Raw genomic sequence first — 27,308 nt, 5'->3', positions numbered from 1 at the left:
TATTGACAGTTTTTTTTTGTCATTACTGCCTAGTTGTTTTTTTTTACACAAGAATATGCCTATCCCTACATGGTGGTAATGGTTGTTTACATTTATCTTCCCCTTTTTTCCAGCTGTGTATGTTGTTTTATGTGTGAAATACTTAACAGTGGAGGGAAAGAAAAACAGTAAAATTCCTTGTATGTGTACAAATACTTGGACAATTAAGCTAATTCTGATGTAATTTTTTGTATTGATAACTGCAGCAGAGTTTTACAGTCGACGTATAACTGCATTCAATTCATTTTGACAACCATAATATGACAAGATATATTCTCGTGCAGGCGCAATCCACTTCTACAGGAAGTGAAAGTGCAACATTGGCCCAGGCCAGCAGAGGGCAGCACTTGTTCGCGGCGGGAAGTCAAAACTGCTTTTCATCAGTACAGTAACAACAAATACTGTACTGAATCACAGCTCATTTATTTCCTTTGGATATTAGACACGGTTACCCGGGCAATTTACCGCCTTTGACGTTTCTATAGTAACGCTGTAACGAAGACTTGAATCCATTAGTGTATATTGACCGTAAATCCTTAAAAAAAAAAAAAAGTTTCCTGCTTGTAAAAAGTGTTACACGATATTAACACGGGTGAAAAGCTGGACAGCTGCCACATGTTTTCTCACTGATGAAGTTGATGTGTTTGTGTGTGTGTGTGGCAGAGGTTGTGCGGGTGAGGTAGAAAGAGTTAACCGCTTCTGCAGACTGTGATTGGCCGGCAGCTGCAGCGCTGGGACGGACAACAAACCTCCGCTGTGTGCCCGCTGCTGGAGGAGACGCTTGGTGGTCGGAGCGGTGCTACTCACGCTGGACTACGACGTCCTTTAAAGAAAAAAACAACAACAACTTCCATACGGAATTTTTTTACTGTGGTTTATGGAATAATTTGGCTCCCTTCCGCTTTGTCCCGTTATTTTATTTGAGAGGCGAGCGTTTGTTGGTCTGTTCAAGTCTGTCAGTGGTCCGGTAGTGACACTTTTGATACATGGACTCAACACGGATTCAGCTAAAAACACTTTGTCAAGAATTTGACTTCATTCATTGAATATCCAGGTATGTCATCGCGTCTTTTTCCACTTATTTGTATCTTAACTCCAACTACGTACTTTAGTAGAAGTAGAACAAAGTGTAACCAAGCTGTTAAGGTTTATTTGAATAATTAGCTTCCCTAACAAACTTTTGCTAACTTTACAAAATTAAATGACCTCTATGACAGGAAATCCTCAAATTAGCTTTGTTGGGATTATCATGTGATTGTATTTTTTTTTTCTTACGGAGTGAATTTTACAACAGTTTGCATTTATAGATGATTTTTTTGTCTGAAATCGTCCTATTTTTCACGGTAAACCTTTTAGTGTACTAATAGTCAAAAATTGTTTAAACATGGTCAAAAAAACAAGTTCCCAGAGCTCGAAAAAACTTTAAAAAAAAGGCACATCCCTTTGTCCATCCACTACTCAGAGTCTCACTCTTTCCATATGAAATGATAAAATAACAAAAAGAATCAGTTGCTTGAAAAATGCCTCCAACGAGTAATTGATAGTCAAATTAGTCAATAATTCATTTTCTTTCATGGGTTAATCAGTAACAGCTGTATTTGACTACATTTCCTGTTCATTTCTGACTCTTTAAGACTTCCTCAGTGACCCCTAAAGGTCCCTAGGGTCTAGTTTGGTGACCACTGACTGTAAAATGTGTTGGTGACAATGTGAAGTTGTAATGAGAAGTTCTGGATGATGTATGTTGCCTCGTTTTGAAAAAACCTTGAATATTGAAGAGCACTCAATTTAGATGTAATTCCACTAATGATGATGTATTTTTCTATCACCGTGGTCTTGTGTGTGTGTGTGTGTGTGTGTGTGTGTGTGTGCGTGCGTGCGTGCGCGCGCGTGTGTTTCAGATTGAAGGAGGATCAATATGGTAATCCTGAAGATTGTTCTCTTCATCTTTGAGGCTGCGTTACTGACCAACTGTGCCAGAGGTGAGGGTTTCGTAAAGTTTCTCGCTAACAGTGTGAGTTAGATTCCTGGGAGGTAGCTCATGGCTCATTTAATCTCAAGTTCACTAGCTGGTTTCTTGTAAGTGTGAAGAAACTCTCAGTTGACTCTTAATGTTTTCACACAGAGCAGTAAGAGAGAGGGGGAAAAAAATCCTTTACACAGCCCAAAATCAACACAGGGTAGAGGAAAGAGAGGGGGCAAACCAACCTCTACCCCATTTTGTGTGTGTGTGTGTGTGTGCGTGTGTGTGTGTGCGTGTGTGCACGCGCACATGCGCTACAGCTAAACCAAACAAACATCATCCATCAGCTTCCCAGGGTGAAAGAACACAAGTCTGTGTAAAGAGTCCAGCTCTCCCGCGGCTGGCCGAGGAACTGCCTCACATCAGCCTATTTGTGCCTGTTTTCTTTTTCTTTTCTTTTTTTTCCTTTCGTGCTTGTGTGTTCACGACCGGGAAAGTAGCCTCGACTCAACCACAATTCACTGCAGTGTTTATTGTGCCAGTATCAATACTTCACTTTATAAAGACAACTTGCAGTGAACTTGTCAGCGGGATATGAATGACTGTCGAGGCAATTTCTATGATTTCATCCAGCATCACTGGCTGCTCGAGCGTGTCTGATGCAATCCAGTGGCACAAGTCAAAGAACGATGCAAAGTTGAAACTGCAGTTTTAATGAGAGAGATCTAAAAGCCAGACGTATTCGCTTAGAAGACAGGCTCGGTAGTGCTAGTAGACTCACCAGGCGTCTGATAGGTGCAATACCTGCATGTGGCAATCAGGGTCTGAGGAAATGGGGGACAAACAGGAGGGGGTGAGATTAGATCTGTGGGTGTGCAGACAATGCCTTATTCACAGCATGGCAGCCACGCCTCGACGGCACGACTGAAGAGAGAGTAAATAAGATGTGACGTAAGAATAGAGAGAAAATTTTTACAAATTAACAATGAAACCTGGAGGGGGATCCTGACAGGGTGGCGAGGAGGAGAAGACGACATCCTCCCGAGTCAGACAAAAAAAAGAAGTTCATCATTTTTTGCCCCAATTGGTTGCAGATGGACAGACAGACCCGCGCTTGGCAGACGCTTTGACGTGATTCTGCATGATGATCTACAGTCTGTTAAGTGTAAATATCTTCCGGCAGAAGCAGTGATACAGTGAGTTCTGTGTTACAGTCCAAATACAACAGCTTGACTCTGACATCCTGTGAAATACGGTCGGGGGCTCTGACTCAGAATGTGTGCTTTTATAGTGAAGCGAAGGCCAGCAAAGCTATAAAACTCTGCCTGTAAAATTTAACAATGTATGATGACATCTTTGACAAATGTAAATTATAAAAGACAGACTTCCTTTGACTTGTGTGTGAAAATACGCTGGAAGTGTTACTTTACTACCTAAACAAACAGTGCACCTGAGAAGGCAGTGTGTTGGAGTGGACCCGTTTTAAGCCTGTCGCTGTCAGTCATCAGGCGACATCTGACCCCAGACCCCCTGTCCCTGTGACACACACATGGACCCTCCCTCTCTACACTGGAAAAGCTTTGCGACTGGCCAAGCGAGAATTTTTTCTTAAGACCCCCACCCCCCTCCACCCCCCACGCCCGAGGATTGCATGCACTTCCACCGTCCTGGTGCCTTTCCTCCTCTGGTTCTGCGCCACCCCCAGCAGCTGGAGGAGGTGCTCAGTGATGTGTCCCAGCCGAGCTTCTAATGTGGTGACAAGCCCGGGGACCACTGGGCTCCACTAACTGTGGAATGCAGCAGTCCTGATATATAGATCCGCTGTGTGTGCTCTGCAGAAATGCACCCTGGGAGAGGAGGGGGGGGGGCACCAGGTGTCTCTGTTATGTAGCAGGAGTAGCTAACAGCAACACAAATGTAGAGTTTGATCCTTTTTAAATGAGAAACAGGCTTCACGTGTGTATTTGTGCATGTATGTGAACTTCTACACGTCAACCCTGCAGCCATCTGGACAAACGAACAGCATGCAAACCTTGTCGGAAAAATATACATTATACAGCAGCTTTACATCATGGTTTCAGAAGAAGAAAGTACTGTATGATGAGGTAGATTGTATGCCAGGGGCTTTTAAAATCACATGGCTATTTGGCATTCAGAGAGGTTTCCATTTCCTTTAACTCTAATTTCTCTGTAACAAAATGCCCTGTAGTACTTGTTTTTTTTTTTTTTGTTGTTTGTTTTTTTTAACTCTTGAATAGTAAAAAGGGGCAGTGGTGGCGTCCTGGCTCAGGGGCTAAACTGCGAGAATATCGCTCTGTACTGCTTTACTCACACTTGAATGCTCCATTTGTACTTGTTAGGAGTAGAATGTTGTTTTTCTAGCGACACATCCCTCCTTTTCTGTTGCAATACATCACTCTCAATCTATTCTGACAACAAGCACCGCAGTCCCTCTCATTTATTACCATTGTAAAGTCGAAGGAAGTGAGTTAAGTTAATGTGCTGTTGTTAAAACAAGGCATGAGCTGACCTTTACTCCCACCCCAATCTTTGTCAGCTCCATGAACCCCCCCGTATTTACAGAGTCTAGGTCCATTTGCAGTGAACAATGGACAGATTATTATGAGGCGGTCCCCCAGGTTGAACAGGGCACCAGTAATTAATTTTAAGCACTCGTCATCCCTGTAGACTGGACGTATTGGAGCTCACAGCAGACAGGGGACTCACTTAACCGCCATTTAGAGGTGCGTGAGAAGAAGTTACGAGAAGTGAATGAGCGTCTGAATTTTCTGCGCTCGTTTTATGAAGCGGCCTAAAATTACCCCGAGGAGAGAGAGAGAGAAAAAAAAAAGTCATAATGAGACAACCGAGGAACACGGGGTAATTTAGAAAAACCTCAGAGGTATACCAACAACTATTCCCACACGTACTCCTCCACTAAACCAGGTGGAAATAATATTCCACTTCGTTCTAATCCCTTTCAGCTCCATCCGCGGGAAATAATGTTACCGCCACTAAAACAATCCATGTTCCCCATCTATCAACGCACGGCGCTGACCCTGTCAGTTGAGAGGGAAACATTGGGAGCGAGGAATGTGTCAGACTTCACCCCTCATAGGGGAAAGAAAGGAAAAGGGCTGTAGCTGTGATAAGTAGTCATAATGGAGGTCAGTTGGTGTTTACTCTAGCAGGGTCATATAATCCCTGTTAGCAACACTCCCTCATTGACTGACTTTAATGGCCACTTCAATTAGCATTCATTTGGAATTTCAGCACGCCATTTATCCTCTTTTTGTATTTGTCAGCTGTATGCTAATGCTCATATGCATTTTTTTTTTCGTCTTGTTTTATTTTTGGGAAAATCCCATTGAAACAGCGTGCTCATTAGTTTGTTTGGGCAGTTGGCTCAGGGTATGTTTCCAGACCACACACACTCTTCCTGCTGGCTGAATGGCTTTCGGGTTCTTTTTACTCCTGTTAACCTTCATAAAAAACCCACAGAGCAGCTCAGCGAGGTGTCACACAATCAGCATTCAGATGATAATCAACTTGATGTGCCTTCCTGGTCCCACTTGCACCTCTAAACAGACATATGAATATCCCATTTGTGTTTATTGGCGGCTGTTTCGGTTTAGATAAAGCAGCAGATGATAGTGGACACTGTGCAGTCTCCACAAGTTGGACTGCTGTGTTACACTGTGGGCCAGAGAGGGAGTGGACGCTGTGTAGGTTGGAGGGGACCTTACAAGAGACCTTACAATAACATGTCAGCCCCACAGTTGGAAGTGTTTGTCTTGCACAACATGCTTCCTTCATTTCTCTAGTCCCGCTGTTTTCTCTTCTTCAAGTCAGGAGCCAGGTCACAGGGAGAATCGTCGTCTACGCTGTGCTGCACAGCCTTTTGCTGCAGTGTTTCCATGGGTCCTTAGAAAGTTGTTAATGTTACTTTTATAAGGTTTGAAAAACTTCTGTCTTGATTTTTTTTTTTAATGTTCTCTGGGGGCAAAAAGAGGAGGTCATGCACTGTTGAAAGAGATTGCAATATAGAACTTTAATTTTTTCCTGGTCAGGTCCAAGAATCTGTGGAAGTTCTCTAATGCAAGCTCTCGCCTATAGAGCCTGAGAGGTGACATGACAAACGCAATCATGGGGCCCCATGATCAGACCACTTCCTTTTTGTTCTTAGTGACCTAATCCATGCACTTGTCATTTAAATCATTTCAGCAGAGTGTTTAAGAGTACTGCATGTACTCTAAAAGTAAATTTTGTATCAGGTCTGTTAAGAAACTACATTTCAAACAATCAATAACCACAAAATTCTGTGCAGCTCAGTCTGATGTGAGCTGAAATACAGTCTTTCTGTCATAAAGATATAAACCCCGCCTCTTGAAGTAATTTGTAAAAATTGTTTCTACAAAGATCTGCATGTATTCGAGCAATAGTGATTTCCAGGTGGGCGCCAGCTGGTGCAGGTTAAACTGATGATAAATCTCAAATCAACCCCTCACATGAACACCAGGCTACTGAGTAGCAGCAAAAGTGGCGGGTGCCCACAGAGTGCTTACTAACACAGGGGTCACTGGTTCAACCCCCCCATTGCCCCCAGTTTAATTGAGCATCTGTACTGGCATAATGGGCCATGTCTTCTGCTGCTCGCTGCGATAGTGTCTTCTCCTGTCCAAGAAGGTTTGTGTGTGTTTGTGTGCGTGTGTGCACACGCATACTTTCATAACATCAGTGTAAATTCAATGACGTGGCTTTAGAACAGCACATTTACTTGCCTGTCTGAATGTTAAAAATAGCACAATGGAAGCCTGTTGAAACAATTCATTCATTCTTCACTCTTTTTCTTCATATCTTTTGTTGTTGTTTTTTTCCCCGAGTATCAGCATGAATTTATCATGAAAGGTCTTAAAAAGAGTCGCCCCACTCAGTCAACCATCAACAGGACAGACTGCTTTTGTTTTCTTGTAGATCTCAACATGTAGATTTACAGTTCAGACATGACTTTTGGCTTGTCCCTGCATCCCGATCCCTCATTTCGGTGTCGTGCCACCACGCAATAAAAAAAAGAAAAGGAAAAAGAGGCAACACAGTATGTGCAGCCTAGCGAGACGTGTGCCTTGGTAATCTTTGTTGTCTTGAGAAAACATCTCCACTGTGTTTACACGATGGTGGCCTTGAGGATGTTGCCTGGACTCAGCAGGCTCGGACAAGTTCCCCAGTTGTCATTGTGATGTTGCTAAATAAAAGGCTGATTTAAGCTGCAGAAATATTATCTGCCTCATCTTCTGGGTGCTTGTTTGCTGTACTTGCCGCAGCCTGCTTGGATCTGTGCTTCTATATAGTCTCCTAGTTATCAGAATACCAAATCAGGCAGCCAGGAGGTACTTGTTGCATGTCATTTGAAGAAGAGTTTCCTCTCTTAGTTTTCCTGCTTTGTACCACCATTGTTGGCTTTTTTTTTTGTTGTTGTTTTTTTGGGGGGGGGCGTGTTTTGTTGTATAATCTGACATCTGACATCAACGCCAAGGAGGAGAAATCTTTTCCTCTCACCACCTCCTCCTCCTCCTCCTCTCTGGGGGTTTCAGTAGAAATCACTTGTTGTCCTGACAACTCTCTCACACACACACACATCACTTTTTCTCACACGCACACACCAACCCTGCTGTTCTGTAGTTAAAGGTTGATTGAAAGTTATGGCGGTGAAAACAGCGATGGCTGGCTGGACCTAAAGAAAGCAGAGCCAGGGGATGGCTGGGATAACGAGCTCTGAATGAGGCCTCAGCTGCCTTGGACACACACACACACACACACATACATGGAGCCTCCTCCCATTTTCCATCCTCCTTTTCACCCCCCCCCCCCTTTTTTTTCAGTTCACCTCCGATGAGCTTCAATGAGACCCCACGTAGCTTTTTGGCCTTTGTTTTGGTGCTTTGTTTTTCATTAGTGATTCTTTGGAGCGAAGTCTTGTCCCCGTCGATCGACGTGATCCAAGATTCCGGTTAAGGTGATTGCTTGTTACAGCTGGTCAAAATAAAAAGTTTTTAACTGTCAGGCTGGAATTTGTTTGCGCCCGTTTCCGGCAGTAGTCTCTTTCAACGCTGGAACAGAAGCGAGGAGGTCCGGATTTTTCATTCACCAATTGCATCTGTAATGAATGGAAAAATATGCCCCCACTTTGACTTGAAGCGTGGAACAGAACGAGGGAGGAAAAATCATTTCAGGAGCAGAGAGTATAATCTGACATATTTTATAGTGAGGTTACATGATACCCCCAGACTGGAATTCTGCACTATGCGGTGATTGGATTTCCTCATGCACAGGATTGTGAATTTAGGTCTTGGTTCACCCTCAGCTTGGATGTACTTGGAGTTAGAGGCTTGGCGCATGTGGGCTGTGCTCCATTCACACTACTTGTTTGTCGATGAGCTAAACTGATGCCTCATTTTGTTGATTATTTTTAAAGGTGATTTTGTTTTTTCTGGATATTTAGTATCGGGAAACATGAGGAACTGATTACGCAACAGTGGTTCATCTATTCTGGTCATCAGCTGCCTGTTTCAGTGCAGGCCACCTTTTGTATATTTTCTTATGTATATATATATAGGTAAATATAGATCCCAGACAGTTGATTTACAAAGAGTGAGACAGCGATGGATAGAGGGCGTTGACCTTTGTACAGCTGAGTCGTAAGGTGAACTGGGAAAGCACTGAACAAATTGTCACTGTGAAAGGACGAGTACCACGTTGTAATGACAGGCTCAACAGCTCCATGATGACAGATTGATTTCAGACAATATTCCCGGACTGTCAGGAGGCCCCATTGCTGTCAGTGAGAGCTTTTCCAGGTCCTCCACCTCCTTTGTCTGTCCCCGCCACCCCCCCTGCTCTGTCTCGTCTCTGTCTCTCACGCCTTTCTCTCTCCAGCGTCCTAACCTGTTCCCTCCGCTCTGAATCACTCCATTCTCCCTAAACCCTGCTGCTACATCACCGTCTGTCATTGACCCTCTCCTGAACAGTCTTTGTTGACAAAGGCGCCGGTGTAAATCACTTCTCAGTGAGATCGTAGAGATAGAGAAATGAGGAGCACATATGTGACCACTGCAATAACACACACGCACACACACACACAATCACACTCACAGTGGCCGGCTAGTGACAGCATGTCTGGCCCAGAACTGTCCTGTTTACAGCTCATGTGCTTGTCTGCAAGCATCAGACCAGCGTAGAGTGATGGTGACTGAATTTAATAAGACATCTGTATCTCATTCTGCAACTCCAGACTGGACTCCGACTGTGTCAAGTGTGCACCACCACCAGCTGAAACTCAGGGGGAAGAGTTAGCTTGTGGAATGCAGGGAAGTTGAAGGAGGGGGAGGCTGGCAGGGAGTGGCAGGATGCTCCTCGCTGTTGACTGATAGAAGCGGTCGGCAGCCATGAACCATAAAAACAGAGCTCGTGTGGCGAAGGGATGATGTGTCAGCGTTTATATTGTTCAATGAGCAAACGGGCAACGTGGCTCCCAAATGTTTCACTCATGTGACCCCTCACTCTGGGTTAAAGGGATCCGACTGGATAAACCAAAGAGAAGAACAGCTCTAGACCTTATTAAACCTCAGTAATTTGATTTGGATATGCATGCCCAGACTTTGCAGGGCATATAAGTCATGACAAACCTGGAAGAATTTGTAAAGGGTAAATGAAGCTAAAACAGTGAGAAAATTTGCATATTAGAGTATATGTGGTTCAGTTAAGATGCTGGGATATGCATTTGTCATGATTTTTCATGTATAATCACATTTCAGAGAACATGGGAGCATTATAATTTTCCTCAAGGATATAGAAAAGTCATGGAAATTGCCAAAAAATGTGTGTGAGCACTGAGATTTAATTTTCTACTCTTTAGATTTTGTCTGCTGTCTTGAATGAAATCTGTTTGTTGTCATCAAATTATGTAATGAAGTTAGTTTACCAGACTAGCAGACGGACTCTCTTAACTTTAAAAGTTCTCACTAATTCACAAAAATAAATATCCCATAAGAACAAAGCAGTGTCGACTTGTGACCACTAGGGGTGTAACGGTTCAGTTTGTTGTGCAGCTTTTGATAAAATCACAGTGAGAGGTTTCCTTTTCAGTGCCCTTTTGTTGTCAGAGGCAGGTGGATCGCAGCATAATGACAAGCGGAGAGTTTTTCCTATGAATATTATGCTTGTGTGTATTTGTGAGACAATACACCGACAGCCCCTGAGCAGCCAAAAGTGTGTGAGGGTCCACACAATGTCCCCTTTAGTGCCAAGTGGTGGATCCATCTCCAAACATATTAGACAGACAGTAATAAACAGGTGCTTGTTGGTACTCTGCGCTGTACTAGAGAGAGAAAGAGGTCTGTTCAAGCGTGTCACATGGTTTAGCCCAGGCCAGGGAGCGGGGTGTGAGATTGTTGGGATTCTTGCTTACTGCCGCCTTGGCCCACCTAATCCTCTTTCACTCCCCCCATGCAACCCTCCTCTCCTTATGAGCTGTGTTAAAAGAGGCCTCTCTGCCATCTTAGCCTCTGCTCCCTGCCACTCTCTAAATCACCCCTCCGCTCCTCAGCCCTTGGCCCGCTTCTCTCCCCCCTGGCTTCATTTTCATTTTCTCCCCTCCTCTGACCTGTCTTTCTGTCCCCTCTGTCTCTTTGTGTCACTCTATCAGGTCTTTCTCTCCATTCCCAGACTTCCTCCTGTTGCCTTTGCCTGATAAGTGGCCCTAAGCACACACTCAGCCCCGGTGTGTGCACCAGGCCTTAGCCTAATGGAGTGAGATAAAGCGACTAGAGTACCACTCACTGTGGGCTCTTTATAACAGGCCAGTGAATCCACAGACCCACATTTGCATGCAAAGTTGAGCCAGTGAATTAGTGTGTTTGGGTTTTTGTTGGCCTATATGGATATTCTTAGATTTTCAGAGTGGGTCAGAAGCTACTGTGTGCAATAGTGTTTCTCTTAAGAGTTTTATTCCTCAACACATCTAGTAAGATAGTTTCACATGTCCATAACCTAAAAAGTATAAAAGCAGCCCCCCCCCCCCCACACACACACATACCTTCAGCGCTAAGTCCTTTCTGTTGACATCCCCTACATGTCGTCTCCACTGGGTTTTTTTTGCCACGCTGATGATGTCCAGATACACCTCTCCACTAAATCCATCACTCACTCCATCCTGACCAACTGCCTCACTGAGAGGAAGCGATCCATTTCAACTTAAAAGCTGGGTCCATTAATAATAATAATAAAAAAAACAACTGCTGCAAACATTGTAGCAAGGACTTCTTTAAATCCAGGTGAAAGAATTTTCAAACAGGACTTTTCCATGCTTCCACAGGCATGGAAAACGATGGGAGTCATCACAACTGTTGAGTCTGGAACCTGAATTAAAAGCGGCCTTTCATATAATCAAGGGTGAAATCATTTAATTTAAAGATGAAATTAAGCTCCATTTATCTCTTGATATAAATGTGTATTTATGACATGAACGGTCCTGCAGCAGGAAATCATCTGATGATGAATGAGCAAATATTCAGAATGCAACAATGTCAGCGAAGTCTATTGACAGTTAAACTGCACCATAAATCAGTTTATGTCTTAAGTGATTTATTATGGGTGGAGCATGGATTTGTGTTAACTCCACACAACAGGCTTTACAAAATCACACACATGTGCATTCATGCACCCACACGCACGCGCAGTTGATTCTCCTGACAGAGGCAGCTGGGGCCCGGAGAAGCCAGGCGCATTTAATGAAATATAGCAGCTTAGAGTTCAAAGGCTCCACAGTAGGGCCTGTTAGGGGTAGGCCGCATGATGGAGATGTTTCCAGAAGCTTTATGACGCTGGAGTGATTTCTCTCTTTCTTTTGATGGAGTCGGCAGGAGCCCGTTGTTCCTGAGTCATTAGCGGAGGAAGCAGACTCGCTGAGAACAGGCAGCTTTGTTATTCCAGGGCTTTAATCGGCTAGATTGACTGGAGCATCTTATTCTCTTTTCCCTCTTTCTTTTTATTCCACCTTCTTCTGCTGTTTCTCTCGTCCCTCATGTCACCCAATAGCTCCCCTTGTACCATTCCCACCACCAAAGCAGTTGCTATTCAGCCTACATCAGATGGTGCCGAAGAAAGAGCCATTGTCCTGGCTGGTCTTACCCCTCTCTTATCTATTGATTGGAAAGCCGAGCGGGGAAAATAACAGGTATTGATTACCACACCGGGCGAAGTTGCTGGGCAGGATGTCGAGAGGAGTAAGAAAAGAGGGCATTCTTCACCCTCCGCTGCCTTGCTGCTGTCAGAACAGCTTCTACCGCCACTCCACATATACCGTCCCCTTTCACCCTGCCGCTGCCCGCCCCCCTCCCTCACCTCGCCTCCTATCTTGAATTGCCAAGGCCCGCCCCCTTTTCTCTCGCTCTTTCTGTTTTTATGCTGATTTTTATCTGTGCTTGTGAAATGTATAGCCAGGCAGCAGCAGCAGGAGCAGGCTCTTAACAGAAGCCATGTCCTTTCACACACCCCAAGTTGAAGAATCTCCTTCAACCAACCCCTGGAGTGTCTTGCTTTTATGTGTTTTTTTTTTTTGAAGTTCATCTTCCCTCTTTTGTTTCTTTCCTTGAACTCAGCTTACTTGTCCTTTTGATTCGTATTATACAACTACGCCAGAGGTTGTAAGAGATGCATGATAGAATGTTTCCCTGCGAGCACAAACTCCATTAGATTCATTGAGTATGCTCTTGTACGGTCTGCTTAGCCAAGACAGTGCCGCTGAGGAGGAGGAGGAGGAGGATTCTCCTGCTTCTAGCTGTCTCCTTGCCTGTTATCCTTTATATAAATACTGCATATTGAAGACACACTCTCTCTGATCAGTGTTTATCTTTGTAATGAATCACTACAGCCTGGCAGTGTGCAGAAACCTTTTGATGCTCAAGAAAGCCTTGGCTTGGCTGCAGATTAAGGACCAAATCCTTTTTATTATAAGATGTTTACCGAGTTGTTTGAATAACCATGTCCTCTATTGGGCAGACAGCGTTGCGTGCATTATCAAGTTGTTCTCATCGCGGTTGGTTAAGTTCCAGGTGTTCGCTATTAGAGTGGCTGTCAGCAGCCAAGCCCACCCTTTATTGACATGTTTGCAATGACTAGGAAGACCAAAGCGCTTTGTATGGGAGGAAAAATGCATGTGCACATCATTACAAATCCACAGGTGTTTGTAAAAAAAAAAAGAGCAAATACATGAGAAAAGAGGTGCCAGCACATCTGAACATTACTCAAATCTGGCAGCCTTTGGAGTCTATAATTTTTTTTTCCTGCTCATTTTTTTTTCTTGGTTCTGATATTTCCTAACATTTCTCTCCAGAGATGCCTGCACGAGTGCACGTCAGATCACCGTCTCAGGAATCCACTCACAAGGCCTCGTTACAACCTCTATATTTAGTCTGAATCACAAGAATGCATCTTATTGAATGCGACCCTTTCTCTTAAAATAATCCCTTGCCAAATTGAGCAAAGAAAAACAGAGCTAATTCTGTGAGTCGCCAGTCCTCCTCCTCCCCTTCCTGCGCTATGAAAGATTCCATTCACACATGGAGCCCGGCTATAATAAGGAGCGCCATACCAGTGCTGCAATACGGGAAGGCCCATATGGTCATAAGTATCATTTTCCATTTACAGATCAGCGAACAATTCGAACAATTTAAGTAAACACTCAAGCTTGCTCAGTTTGTCATAAAGCTAGCAGATTCTCATTCATCACAGCCTCCGTAGAGGACCATAATGCTTAGTTCAGCAACCAGACGACAACCTCAGGAGACTAAAGGGAGAAGTACTTTTTTTTTTTTTTTGGTCCAGAATGGCGTGATTACATGTTGCATTCAGATGTCATGAACTGTGTATTTTACAATCAAGTAGACAAGGCAATAATTCCGCCATTCTCAGAATTGGAGTTTTTCCACAGAGGGCCTCTGTGTGGTTTCAGAGCTTTTCAACTCCAAGGTTAAGCGAACCTGTCCTTGAGAGGGAGGAGGCGGAGGGGAGTCCCTGCTGAAGAAAGGAGAGTGGTCATGCACACAGCGAAAATACTTGTTAAGTTATACAGACGCTGTCCTTGATTTCAGCACCTCTTCATGCTTGTTTTTCAAGGGGAGTTCAAAAGGTTGTTTTTTGTTTTTTTTTAAAGAGGAGATAGAGGGAGGAAATGATTTGTAGCACATTCCACACTTTGAGTACCAGCCAAAGTGCGCGTCCCCCCCCCCCCCTTTGCCAATTAAGCTCATTTATAAAGCTCAGGAACTAGAGTGGTCCTGAATAACCAACATTAAAGACCATGTAGACCTTTATCTCAGAATGAAAAAACATATTTAAAGGAGCAGACATTTGGGGGAATCTCCTACTCGTGAGTATTTTGAAGCTATAACCAGAGGATGATTAGCATAGCATGAATAGAGTCATAAGAAATGTCCGTTCAGCATTTATAAATCTTTGTTTGACAGATTGACGATGTAGCGCCCATTTATTTTGACTCTCTACTTCAACTTAACATGAATCAGGCCTTGTTTTGGTATGTCATTCCCCTCCATTAACCCCAAAGGAACACATGATTTAGTGGCTTGCAAGATTATAAGTCCCGTAAGGAGATAACTAAAGCCTACTTGTTCAAGATTTGAAAGAAATGTATTTATGGTTTTGCAAAGGCGGGTCAATCCATACAAGCTGAGGAACTCCCAATCTCTGAACTCATCAGCTCCGCCGCGTTGTGACCTCTTTTTTTTGGGGGTTGAGAAGGAGAAACTGCCGAGTAGAAACGAAACAGTGAGCGCCTCTGTTCTGCTTTCCTGGTAGCAGAGGAGAAAGATACGGGCCAGCTGACAACAGCCAAAAAGACTGCGGTCGCGTTTTCTCCACAGACATAAACAATGACACTTCTAATTTCCTGCGCCTGCTGTGGACCAGGAAAGGCCACAAAAGAGGAAGGAAAACCCCGCTGTGTGTGTGTGTGTGTGTGTGTGTGTGTGTGAGTGTATTTGCATGCTTGAGAAAGAAAGCTGAAAAGAGCTTTTATTGATTTACATTCACAAGTTTCACCTTTTTTCCCTGCTGAAAAAATGGCGCCGTATCTACTGTTGATGCAGTTTAAATGTCGTCCCAGATGTTGAACCTGCAGCTGAGATCCATCTGTTGGCAGTGCGATGAATCAAACGGCCAGATGGAGTTACCTGTGTCACCTTCCCCCATTGCAGCCCCATCAATACAATGAAGTTCTTGTTTACCATATGTGTGAAATGCACCAAAGGAATGTGACTGTGTGTGTTTGAGTGTGTGTGTATGTATGTGTTGGGAGAGGCCATGTGTACTTACCCTCCCCATTGTTTTTACTGCTACCAGACCGGCCATTTGTTCTGAGGTGCAGGCTATGCTCTGTGTTCTTTTGAGGGCTGTCGCAGTTATAAGGTTTGGTTGCATTTCCTCCCCCTTATTCACCCCCCCCAATCTCCTGTTTCTGTTCGGTGTCTGTGCTCAGTAGTTCAGGGTTTTGTTTCGATTTCATTGTGGGGGGGGGGGGGTTCAAGCCTGGTGCTTGAGCAAGCAGTGGTGCAGGCCCCCTAACACCATCACAGGGTGTTTTGGCCCGCTCCACTTCACCAGATCTGAGGGAGCAACCCTGAGCCAATTAAGAACAGGGAGAACAGGCTGCTGTCCGTCTCCCTGCAACCCCCCCCCCCCCCACCCTAGCCCTCCCACCACCACCACCACCACCACTGCACAACCCTCCCCAGCCAAGCCGCTTTGATCTCTTGCACGCTACGCAAAACCTGAGCCAGAACACTTTACCCTCTCTGTGCAGTGGAGGACAGGGCTTGTCCAATTATTACAATCTGGTTTCAACGTTTCTGGGTAATCAGACAAGAGGATGACAAATTACTTCTATCTCATTCCATCTGTCCATAACAGGCGCTTTTAAAAGGCTGTTTTTTTTTTTTTGTCTGAGAAATTCAGATTCAGATGTTTTATTTCATCTTCCAGCTCCGCTTGTGTTCACCACAGCCAGCAGCCTTCCTGTAAGATCTCTAGCGCTCAAAAATAAAGTTTTTGCCACGTTAGTTGGGATGTAGATCCATCAAATTTAGCAGCTAAGATTATTTGTCGCATGCATTAACAAACCTGCATGTACGTGTCTTTGCAAATCATGTTCAGTTTATGACATAAACTTGCATGCGCACACACACACACACACACACACAGTTTCAATACTGCAAAATCACCAAATAGCAGGTAGATATCACTTTTCTGTTTGGAGGTCAATCAGTAGTTCCCACCCTGGTCAGGAGTTTTCAGTGGCATGACACTATCTTTCTTGTCACCATGGCAACTCCTGACAACAACTCTGCTGAGCTGCTCACACACTGCTCATCACGGGTCATTGGACCTTGTTGAACTGGTCACATCTGGAGGGCGTACACAACCTGTGAAAGGCATCACAAGTGGAGTTTTGTTTTAAGGGGTCGTAGGTCAAAAAGACTCAGAGTCACTGGCCTGTATTATCAGCTCCATCATTGCATGATGTGGAATACAGCATAAAAATACTGCTTTTTTATTTCCTGATTCACGTGTTTCCTCAGGACCTCCGAGGGTGTCTGAGAAGGTTGCTCACAGACAGACAGCTCGGCTCGGGAGTGCCATCAAGCTGCCCTGCCCAGTGGAAGGAGACCCTCAACCCCTCATAATGTGGACTAAAGATGGTCGCAACATCCACAGCGGCTGGATCCGTTTCCGTATCCTCCGCATGGGCCTGAAGATCAAGGAGGTGGAGGCAGACGACACCGGCACCTACATCTGCAAGGCCGCCAATGGCTTTGGCAGCGTTAACGTCAACTACACCCTCATCGTCATTGGTACGTGTAGACTGATATATGTATGCAACCTGTTACTCTGACATAAGCTCACTGAGGGCTATAAAATGTGTCACTCTTGTTAAAAAGTTTATTTTGGCTTCCAATAAAAACATGAAGTAAACTGTCTGGTATCTACAGAACACAGCAGTCCAGATATGTGTGGTCAGACCACATCATCATCTGCAGATAAATTATAGCTCCTCCTCGCGTTCAAAATTCTCAGTTCAAATGTTAAAAGACAACCTCCGTCACAGAGGTCAAGGTCTAAAACAAGTGGATTTATGGAGGTTTAGTGTTGGATCCTCTTGTCAGTTGTATTTGTTACAGCCCCTACCTCTCTCTGCCCAAAGTCAACAGCAGCGTGGGATATTGTTTCATACTACTTCATCCTCTGCGACTCAGTCTGATCTCCAGCTCTTCCCTTTCCTTAGGCTACACTCCGTGGAGGCAGGAGGTCTGCATCTCCACAATAAGAACCACATTCGGTATAATGGCAGCGCCGGTACGCCTTCAGACTCTCGCCCAGCTCTTGAACGGAGCCTAGAGGATTAAGTCTGACCAAGCTGTTAGCGGGTGTGTGTGTGTTTGTGTGTGTGTGTTTGTGCCTGTGCAAAAAAGTGCATTTCCTCTGCAGCAGAGGAGCAGAGCATGATGAATGAGCGGAGTGGAGCGTGAAGGCTGTGTTTAGTCTAATTACTCTAAGATGCCTAATTAGGGCCAGAGTATGTGCAGCCTGGTCTTGTGACAGCTCTGCCTCAGAAGAAGAGCCATAATCAGGCAGATGTGGAAAACACAGAGCACTTCAGAAAAAGGTGCTTGATGTAGTAAAGCACGCTCATGAGTTGGGAATAGACCAGACCAAAGTTTATTTTAGAGTCTCCCTCAATATGAAGCTGCCAGTGTGAGTTCAAAGAGAGGGTGTCTGCTGATTGTGCTAAAATGAAAGGCTTGAGATGGAGGCACAGAGCCAGCTATAATGTCAAGGTTCATTCTACAGTTGTGCTCTATAGTATCAAAGTCAGCTGTTGTTATGTCTGCACATAAAGGCCATTCTGAGTTTTTACAAACACGTCTATTCAGTATCAATCACATAACAGAGAGCCAGCTCTGTGCCCCGCCGCCCTGTTGATTGGATACTGTCACAATCTTTGGCGTGTTTTTTATTTGATGTGATGGAGAATGTCGACTAAAAGTTTTTTTTTCCAAACGTAAGAATCTTTCAAGTGGAGACTTGAAACAAAACTTCAGACGAAACGAAAACACAGCGGAGTCGATATGAGCAGAGCCTGGTCAGAGTCTAGGAAGAAGCTGAGTGTATCTGACGTTTTAATCAAAGCAGACGAGAGAAGATGATTTCCTTTGACATTTTATTGAATGTGAATGAAATATTTTCATGTTGCGGCGAGCAGATCTTTACATCCTTCCAAGGTCACATGCACGGACATTATTAAAAGACACGGTGTAGAAAATAAAGGAAGTAGATAAAGATACATGCACGCTATCAAGAAAGTGTATGTTTGCTCTCATGTAGAAATTCCTGTAAAAATATTCGAAAAGGATGAAAAAAAACTCAAAGTACAAAAAGGAGAAAAGTTTGAACAGCAGATAAAACTGAAGCGCTGTGAAATAATTATTTAAAAGAAGGCAAAATCAAACATAAGTGTGAGTCTCACATGAATAACTATGAAGGGATTCATTCAGCAGAGAACTTTTCACACAAGTTGACAGATAAAGTGGAACAGGAGATTTTGATACTGGTCCCACTAAGATCCCAGTGAGGAAATCTAATCTCCCAAACTGCCTTTTAAACTTCTTTCCATGTACTTGATGCATACCTCTGTTTTCTGAAGCTTCAAAAATAATTCTGGAGGATTTGATTTACTTCTGTCTCTTCCTTTTTCTTTGACAGATACACAAGGAAAATATGTTTAGAGAGACAGCTGAGCCAACTACCCACAGGACTGTTATAACTCTGCCCATACTGGACAAACTGGGATACAGGGTTATAGTCAAGTCAGTCTTATTTGTGTAGCTCCAAGTCCCGACAAAGGTTATCTCATGACACTTTACAAGTAGAGCAGGTCGAGTACCACACTACTTCCAATGAATTTACACCCAACAATTCTCCATGAGCAAGCGCATCCTGCAACAGAAGCAACGACAACCTTCCTTTTAACAGGCAGGAATATCGAGCAGATCCAGATAAAGCCGATCAGTTACTTTGCTTGTGGTTACTTCAGCTTTGTTGCCGGTGAGACTTGAAAAAGCCTGCAAGGATTTCGGCACCGACTCTTAATGGCAGTGCCTGGTGAGGTCCTCATTGTTACATGTTTTAGTGGTATTTGTTTGATCACCAGAGTTATGTAGAAACTGGCTGGAGGGACGTATCACCGGCCAAGGAAGAAACCATTATATCAATGGATAAATGAGTCACAGCGCCACCTGGTTATACCAGGAAATTCCATGTATTTTCTTCCCACTGGGTCGAGCAACTAGTTGATGGGTTTCTGTGAAGACTGTGAGTTTTTAGTAACGATGTGTCTGTGATAAAGTGCCCAGTTCTGATACTTTGCTGTCGTAACTGGATCCCAAATTGTCACGTCTTAATCTGACCTCAAGTTTGGTGAGAGGCCCGGTCTTAACATCACTTGATGAACACCATAATTACACTTTGCTGCCTTCATGTGATGTACCCCAACGTGATATATAGTAGGTGTCTGTTCTCTTGATCCACCAAGGGGAGGCAGGATATTTGCACCACAGTGCTCACTGTAGTCTTCATGCAAAATCCAGATATTATCAGCTCTGATCACCCTCTTGATCTACGGAACAGACACACACTCCAACATACACAGGGGTGTGAGGACCCACTCATTGCTGCTCGCGGCTTTATTTAGGGCCTGAGCACCATAGTGCCAGGGGCTGAAAGTTCACCTTGGCTGAGGTACGCGCTCTTCAGTGAGCTGAGAATGTGCTTGAACAAATAGATAGTAAATAAATAAAAAGGAGCAGCTACAGCTTCCATGAAAATGTTATAAGTTTGTCCCTGCAATGGAGCCAAAAAGTGTAGTTTAAAAATGAAGATTTTGATAAATTAGACACACACACACAAAACTAGGCAATTAATTTCTGTGATAGATAACAACTTTCTCCCTGTGGTGTGTTTATGTGACAGATCATTTGTCTGTTTTGGCTCCTGCTGCTGTGTGACCAAGTGAGAGACAAGACTTGAATGAAAACAGTTTCAAACTGCTGTGATGAAGCTGGCAGGGTTCAACCTGACAGCATGCACTGCTCCACTCCCACTCTCTGATTACGTTAGTAAGAAATGCCTTTGGAAGTTTACTCGTTTCTTTCTTGGAACCATTATCCAGGAGATTGTTATCAGGGGTGTTTTGCCCTTTATGGATTTATGCAGAGGCGTACTGGCCCAATTCATAATCCTGATCTGGTGTGTTCCATTTCCTTCTTCAAGGTGGGTGCGTGACAAACCAACTTGGACACTCAACCAGCCAGTTTGTCTCACATCCGCTGTTCCTGCTCCATTGTTGTTTGTTTTGACGGGTAATTGCTCCATCAGAGGTGCACTGCGCTATGGGTGCCTTTTTCTCCACAAAGGCCAGGGGGCCTCAATGTCAAAATATGGAAGTCGAAACCCTGACATCTGCTCAATGCCCGGCGTAGCTTTTAAACATCACCTGGGAGCTGGAATAGGGAGAGGTGAAGATAAAGACAGTGAAGAGTGAGAATGGAAGTTAGAGGGGTTTGCAGGGTGATGTAAAGGGGAGGAGGGGGGGTCCTCTTCCCATCTGCCAGCGGACAGCTTGTCCTCCCCAGAGCTATCTGAAGAATCTGGTCAGTCAGTGCAACATGGCGCCTTCTCAATCCCTCCAGCTGGCTGTTTGGGCCCTGTTTAGGGTGGTCTCCTGACAACTGGCCCCATCACCTCCCAGCTCCCCCACCAGGATAGACCCATGCATGCAGCACCCTCCCTGTCCTCAGCTGCTCAGGCTACATATTAGCATTAACACAGGATTATCATATTTACATGTGTGCGACTGGATTTTAATGTTTATGTCTGCACAGTTAATATATTACTGACCAATTCGACTGGCATTAATTCTACACGTTGGCTCGCTCAGCACATTCTTCATTTTGCTCCTCTCTGGAGACGCCGTCAGAACAACTGCTTGGATAAACTGCCCTGTGTGTGACTGATCACATGTGGGAGCTGTTCGGAGAGTTCCAGGGTGTGATGCAAGGCCACAAAGCATAACTTTCCCTGGACTTTACAATGTCCCCATCAACATCTGGAGCTCATTGTGACCCCCAAATCATCATGTCCTTTTCTTTTTTTCCTTTTTCTTTTTTTCCCTGTGATCCAGCTGGCACAGGAGGCCAGCGACCTGTTTCCTGTAGCTGGATTTGTGAATGAAGTGGGAAGGCATGGCGTCAGACCATAAACACTGTAGCACAACCATGACTTGGTTGTATGGAGGAGGGCTGATTACGCTTTAAACAAGTTGATCATTTTACTCCGATCATTTACTTGCACCCTAATTGAATTTCCTCAGCTTTGATTTTACTCAGCAGGTATATTCATTTGATCAACATTTCCATAATAAGATGCAGCTTTTAGTAATTTTCCAGCACAGAAGAACAAGGCATCTCAGTCGATCATTGATTATTTTATGTTTCAATCTCACGGCAACGCTGAAACGTTCCAGCTCAACCCTGTCTGCAGTCTCGTCAGCCGACACTGAGTAAAGACAATAGTGGCGAGGAATAGCATTAACAGAACAGATGCATAAAGGGCACCATTGTTTCCTGGAATTGCCAAAAAGCAAGAGAGGAAATAGATTCAGGAGAGAAAAAAGTCAAAAAGAAACCCCGGCAGCGTGGAACCATGTTCTGTTTGGATTGGGAGGTTCAGGAACCGGGAGGAATGCGGAGAGCCCGAGTGAGCAACAGAGAGCGATTTCTTCCAGTGGAGGCTGTTTGGGTTATTATAGTTGGCCAGTTAAACCCCTTCAAATAGCCATGACATCATGGCTGGGCTTGGTGCTGCAGGGGACAAACAAAGGAGGGTTTGTACCCAGAGAACCCTGGAGAGCTTTGAGGGTTTCGGGGGGACTCAGAGGGAGGCAGAACCAGAGGGTTAGAAGTCACATCTGGCCTCTTTACCTGACCCAAGTAAACCACGAGAGGGCATCTAAACAGATTCAGGAGGCCGCAGTGGATGTGAAGCCCAAAAATATGTATTGAAGGTAGCAAACTTACCAGCGGTTTTACCTTTTGCACAGTTTACCCGTTGGCACAGTGATGCTCAGTGTGTTTGTTATATATTTGATATACTGTGATACCTCAGGAGCATCTTCTGAACAAGCGGCAGTGATCTGCTCTGTGAATTCATCAAGTCGAAAAGTCAATAAGCATCCGACACAGTCGTTTAGGTTTCCCTCGTCATATTCTCTCGAAAGCCGGTCTTTACTGCATGATGTCAGCCAGTGACACAAACTCCACAGCTGTCTCCTGGAACTGGCCTTGTGAAAACTGATCATATTACCTCCAAATGCTACAGAGATTGACCCCGAGCGTGCTCCCCGCTCAGAGGAGCCTATCTATAAATGCTAAATTAGCTGCGATAGAGCCAAGCACACTGTTCTGGGCTTGTTGGGTGTTTAGTCACTGTCAAAAGTTAAGAATGGGATTGTAATGGAAATCGATACAGGCTTACAACATTCATACTATGATATCTTGCCAATTTCCCCACTGAGGGACGAATAAAGGTTTATCTTATCTTATGTTCTTGATGTTGATATATGAATGGAGATTTGCATGTTGCTTGTTATAAATTGCCTCTGACACTTACTCATACTCACAATACGCTGTGAAAGTTCAATAACAGAGCTGAAGGTTTCCACTGCTTTGGTTGTTGTGTAGCCAGAACTGTAACCTTTAGTCAAGGTTGTTTCATTAAATCATGGAAAAGCCTTGATCTCCTGCCATTCTACCGGCTTTACACAGATTCATTGCTGTTTATTTGTGTCAAGAGCAAGCTTCTTGAGGTGTGAACTTTTGTCCTGCTGTGTGCAGATGACTTGGGTTCAGATAAGGCTGGGTCCAGTGTGGCTGATGGAGCAGAGTCGGAGCTGGGCATCGATGGCTTGGCAGAGAAACATGGTAAGCCCTCCGCTGCAAGAGCAAATATCTTGTCAGCTTGATTCTTGAGCTGTGATCGCACGGATACATGTTCATGCTCATCTCCCTCTGTCCATAGTGCGTCCTCGCTTCACCCAGCCCACTAAGATGAGGAAGAGGGTGATAGCCCGTCCGGTGGGCAGCTCGGTGCGGCTCAAATGCACAGCCAGCGGAACTCCTCGCCCAGAAATCATGTGGCTTAAGGATGACCTGCCGCTCACGGAGCAGGAGGTCGGTGAGGGCCGTCAGAAGAAGTGGACTCTGACTCTGAAAAACTTGACGCCAGAGCACAGCGGCAGATACACCTGCAGGGTCTCCAATAGAGCAGGAGAGATCAACGCCACCTACAAAGTGGAAGTCATACGTGAGTTTCCCACTGAAAGGCTGAGCATGACCCAAATTCAGGTTGTGATCTTTTGGACACCATAGCAGGAGTCGAGCGTAATCGCTTTAATAGCGGGTCTGGTTTTGAACTTTTAAAGAAATCTTCTCTGTGATCTACCAACGTCTGACGTCTGATTACCATCAGCAGGTCTTGTTCATATCTCCGCTGCATGGATGAATGTGCTTGTGTAATCATGTGTATGAGAAGCACATTGAGGAAGCAGGCTCAAGAGAAAGAGAGAGAGGCCTTGTGCCCTGGTGTTTGCGCAGGGGGAGGGAGAGAGGCTGTTCAACTCAGAGACCCTCCACCCAATCTGGAGTTGATTAAAGCCCAGCTGTCTGTGAGACCCACTGCCCCCCCCCCCCACCCCACCCATTTGCCATGAGAAATGAGTGCTGTACAACCAGGAGCACAGAAAGAGAGGAAACGGATCACACGTACTTCTTGTGTTACATGTGGTATTCCTGCCTCTCCGTCAATTATGCGTTCTAAGCCTGAGGCTAATAACGGTACGACCAGCTAAGACCTTTTCTCTCCACAGACGGGCTTTCATGTCAGAAGTGTGTGTCTTGACAGTTTTTCTGTGTGTGTGTCTATGCAGAAAGGACAAACTCTAAACCTGTTTTGACGGGTACTCACCCCGTCAACACCACAGTGGACTACGGAGGTACCACGTCTTTCCAGTGCAAAGTGAGGAGTGACGTTAAGCCCGTCATTCAGTGGCTCAAACGCGTGGAGTCTAACGAGGAGAGCCGCTACAACTCCACCATCGAGGTGGGGGACAGCCGATTCGTGGTGCTACCCACAGGGGAGGTGTGGTCGCGCCCCGACGGCTCCTACCTCAACAAGCTGCTCATTACCCGCGCCAAGGAGGAGGACGCTGGCATGTACATCTGCTTAGGAGCCAACACCATGGGCTACAGCTTCCGCAGCGCCTTCCTCACTGTGCTCCCAGGTGAGAAGCTTACAAACAAGCTGCAGAGCTACAAGTCAAAAGCTCGGATCAAGATGTGTGTTTGCTAGTTGCATGGTGTGTATTTTGTAGGACTGATTACATAAGAGATGTACATAATACATGTAAACTGAGCTCATGAAGACATTTCTTCACAGCTGCGTCACTTCTGTATGACTCCAGAATGCAGAAAGAGTCCTCCACGTTTGATTCACAGTAGTGAGGACCTGGAAGGGTCCTAGTTGTTGGTTTTTTTTGCTCAAATCAAAGTGTTGGTGGATAACTGAGCGTAAGGCTGGAAAAATAAGATCTTGAATCTACCAGACAATGCACTTGAGGAGTTGTAGCCAGACGGATTTTGATGTTGTTGTTCAGAGTTAGCATGAAGCTAATTTTAGGTGGCTGGCTCTTTCTGCATCATAATAGTCACTAAGAAATGATGCGGAGAGGAAAAAGCATTTTTGTGAGCTCAACACAACAATTTGAGTTCTTGAGACAGAAAACTTTTTCAGGTAAAGTTTCACTGCAAGCTACTTAACATCACTATTATAATAACTGATGCACAAGAGAGCTGGAGATGGTTTATTGTTCACCCTTTGGTTGAAAGGAATTGAATCCATAACAATTTAGATCGATGGTTCATCATCAAATGATCCTGACAATACAGTGTTTCGCGCTGAGTGATGCTGTGATATGAACTCTCAATTTTCTGCCAAATTGTAGTGATTCCACGGGGCAAATTTAATTCTGTCGTGAATGAATGTCAACATTTAAAAGTTGCAAACTCACCTTTTTGTTCTTCTTTTGCAGACACGAAGCCTCCCGTCACGCCGATATTTTCGGCTGCATCCAGCGCCCTCCCCTGGCCCGTCATCATCGGCATCCCTGCTGGAATAGTGTTCATCTTTGGCACAGTGCTGCTCTGGTTCTGTCAGAGTCGAAAGCACTGTCCCCCTCCCAGTAGCTCAGCCGCAGCTTCTCAGGTGCTGCAGAGCTCCCACCGGCTGCCGTACCGAGAGCGGGACAGGGGCTGCATGGTTCCATCATCCGGCTCGTCCAACCCAGAAAAAGACTGTATGACTTCTATGAACTATGAGGAGTACTTGGCACAGCAGCAGCTCCTTCTCAGCCAGGGAGGCCCAACTATCCCCCCCAAAATCTACCCTAAAATCTACACAGACATCCACACGCACACACACTCCCATGTGGACGGAAAAGTACATCAGCACCAGCACATTCATTTCCAGTGTTAGCCTCAGTGCCAAAGATCACACTAACTGCTGCAGTATCTGAAGGACGGGAGCTGTGGACTGAACAGCCTCTCCTGAGTGACGCCGGCCTGTCGTCACTCTCTAAAACTCTTCTCATGGCTGGACATTGTTGGGAAACTGAGTGTAAAGCAGTGGCCAGTGATAACAGACCGTGTGTTGTTGCATTTTTAACCTCTCACACCACTACAAAAAGAAGAAGTCCATCCTTGTTGTGCACTTAATAGAAAAAGGTCAGGGACATTCTGCAGCATGTGAGTTTAACCGCAGCTATTCAGGCCAACAGAAAGGTATTTCAAGGACTTTTATGCGAGAGGTGTTGCTACAAAAATGGAGGTCAGGCTTCACTTTCTGTTTAATCAGCCTGGTAATGATGGAAATGGTACTCAAGATTTACAAAAGGGCTGGTTTAATGCTCCTACTCAGGTAGCCCTTTTGTTCAAAGGTGCATCAAGAATGGAATACTGACCACTATCTTCAGACCACCCTTCTTCATCCCTCACTTTAGTTAGTAGAGATGGAAGCTAGAGTGTCATATAGCCATTTAAAGGCATGCAAGCCTTGCCGAAGACTGCATGAGATGAAAGAATTCAATCTTCCTCATTTGTTTTTATTCTGATAGGTTCCCTACGCTCGTCAGTAGCATGTTGAAACGTTTGTTTTTTTTTCCTTTCCCAACCAGGTCTTCTAGATCGCCACACAGTTTATGAAGCTGTTAGTCATTTATAATCGATTTGTCATGAATATTTAATTTATTTTGTTTATCAAAAGTTTATTTTTCAGAGCAAGGCATTTTACGTTTCTATGTAATGTTAAGATATACTTTTGTTGTTGTGTGTAGTACATTTGGAATAAGTTGTCACCCAGTTTAACCACATTTAGTTCCTGCCATTATTTTAGGTATTTCTGTATGCAATTGGTTGTATTTGACAATCTCATGATGTACTGTGTTCAAGGTTCAAAAACTGAAACATCTAAAGTTTGATGGTTTGGTAGTTTGATTAAATAACTTTAAATGAATACTTCCCATAGATTATTTATTCTTTTAGTTGCGAGTAAGTTCCCTGTCCTGGAACATCGGAGCTGTCGGGAGGTTCTGGGCACAGACAGGTCAGTTTTCTTCCTTTGAGCTGGCTGGAGTGTCTGCTGGCTGCCCTCTGAGTCACCCTCAGAGACAGAAGTCTGCAGATGAATGACTACACACACACACACACACACACACACACTGTATACACACACGCCAGCAGTGTCACAAGCCTTTTTAGATGAGTGATGGCCCCTGCAAGACTACACTCAACAACCAGCATCTTTCCCCATTTAAGTGAGCCCCCCCCCCCCCACCCCTTTAGTCTGCACTACCACCTTATTCATCTCCAATCTAGCTAGGATTTCCTTTCACCATTTAGGAAGAGTATTGTCCTGCTCTGGGAGTGATGGGACAAGAGCCTGGGATTGCTCCGGAAAGAAGGGGAGCTTTGTATCAGGTAAGCTCTTGTTTTGTTGTCAGGATTGCAGGATGGGATGAGCTTTGGCTCCAGACAGGTGACTGCTCAATGGCTGGAGTGTTTCAAGTAGAAGA

General features: G+C 44.7%; 1 protein-coding gene across 2 annotated transcripts; it reads left to right on the top strand.

Moving 5' to 3' along the window:
* The first annotated feature begins 639 nt into the window (after positions 1-639).
* On the top strand, positions 640-26,743 carry LOC147246588 (fibroblast growth factor receptor-like 1). Of its 2 annotated transcripts, none has more exons than XM_086183077.1 (7): positions 640-1,093; positions 1,941-2,021; positions 16,651-16,923; positions 23,020-23,106; positions 23,204-23,488; positions 24,111-24,464; positions 25,272-26,743. In XM_086183077.1, exons 2-7 carry the CDS (start codon positions 1,958-1,960, stop codon positions 25,712-25,714), a joined length of 1,506 nt encoding a protein of 501 aa, XP_086039203.1. In that variant the 5' UTR covers positions 640-1,093; positions 1,941-1,957; the 3' UTR covers positions 25,715-26,743. The 2 variants fall into 2 exon arrangements, with proteins under 2 accessions (XP_086039203.1, XP_086039204.1); XM_086183078.1 differs by lacking the exon at positions 640-1,093 and adding an exon at positions 1,670-1,778.
* Positions 26,744-27,308: the final 565 nt, after the last annotated feature.

The sequence above is a fragment of the Aulostomus chinensis genome, chromosome 17 (genome assembly GCF_037954235.1).
Source record: "Aulostomus chinensis isolate RoL2024-O1b breed Wild chromosome 17, RoL_Achi_v1.0, whole genome shotgun sequence".
In the NCBI taxonomy this organism is placed as follows: domain Eukaryota; kingdom Metazoa; phylum Chordata; class Actinopteri; order Syngnathiformes; family Aulostomidae; genus Aulostomus; species Aulostomus chinensis.
Note: the sequence above shows the minus strand (reverse complement) of the source record. Positions and strands in the feature narration are given on the sequence as shown.

Bases quoted from the DNA above. Each gene is read 5' to 3' on its own strand.
- LOC147246588 (XM_086183077.1), top strand. From the start codon at position 1,958: ATGGTAATCCTGAAGATTGTTCTCTTCATCTTTGAGGCTGCGTTACTG. The intron at 2,022-16,650 runs GTGAGGGTTTCG...GTGTTTCCTCAG, and splicing joins ACTGACCAACTGTGCCAGAG to GACCTCCGAGGGTGTCTGAG. The intron at 23,489-24,110 runs GTGAGTTTCCCA...GTGTCTATGCAG, and splicing joins CTACAAAGTGGAAGTCATAC to AAAGGACAAACTCTAAACCT.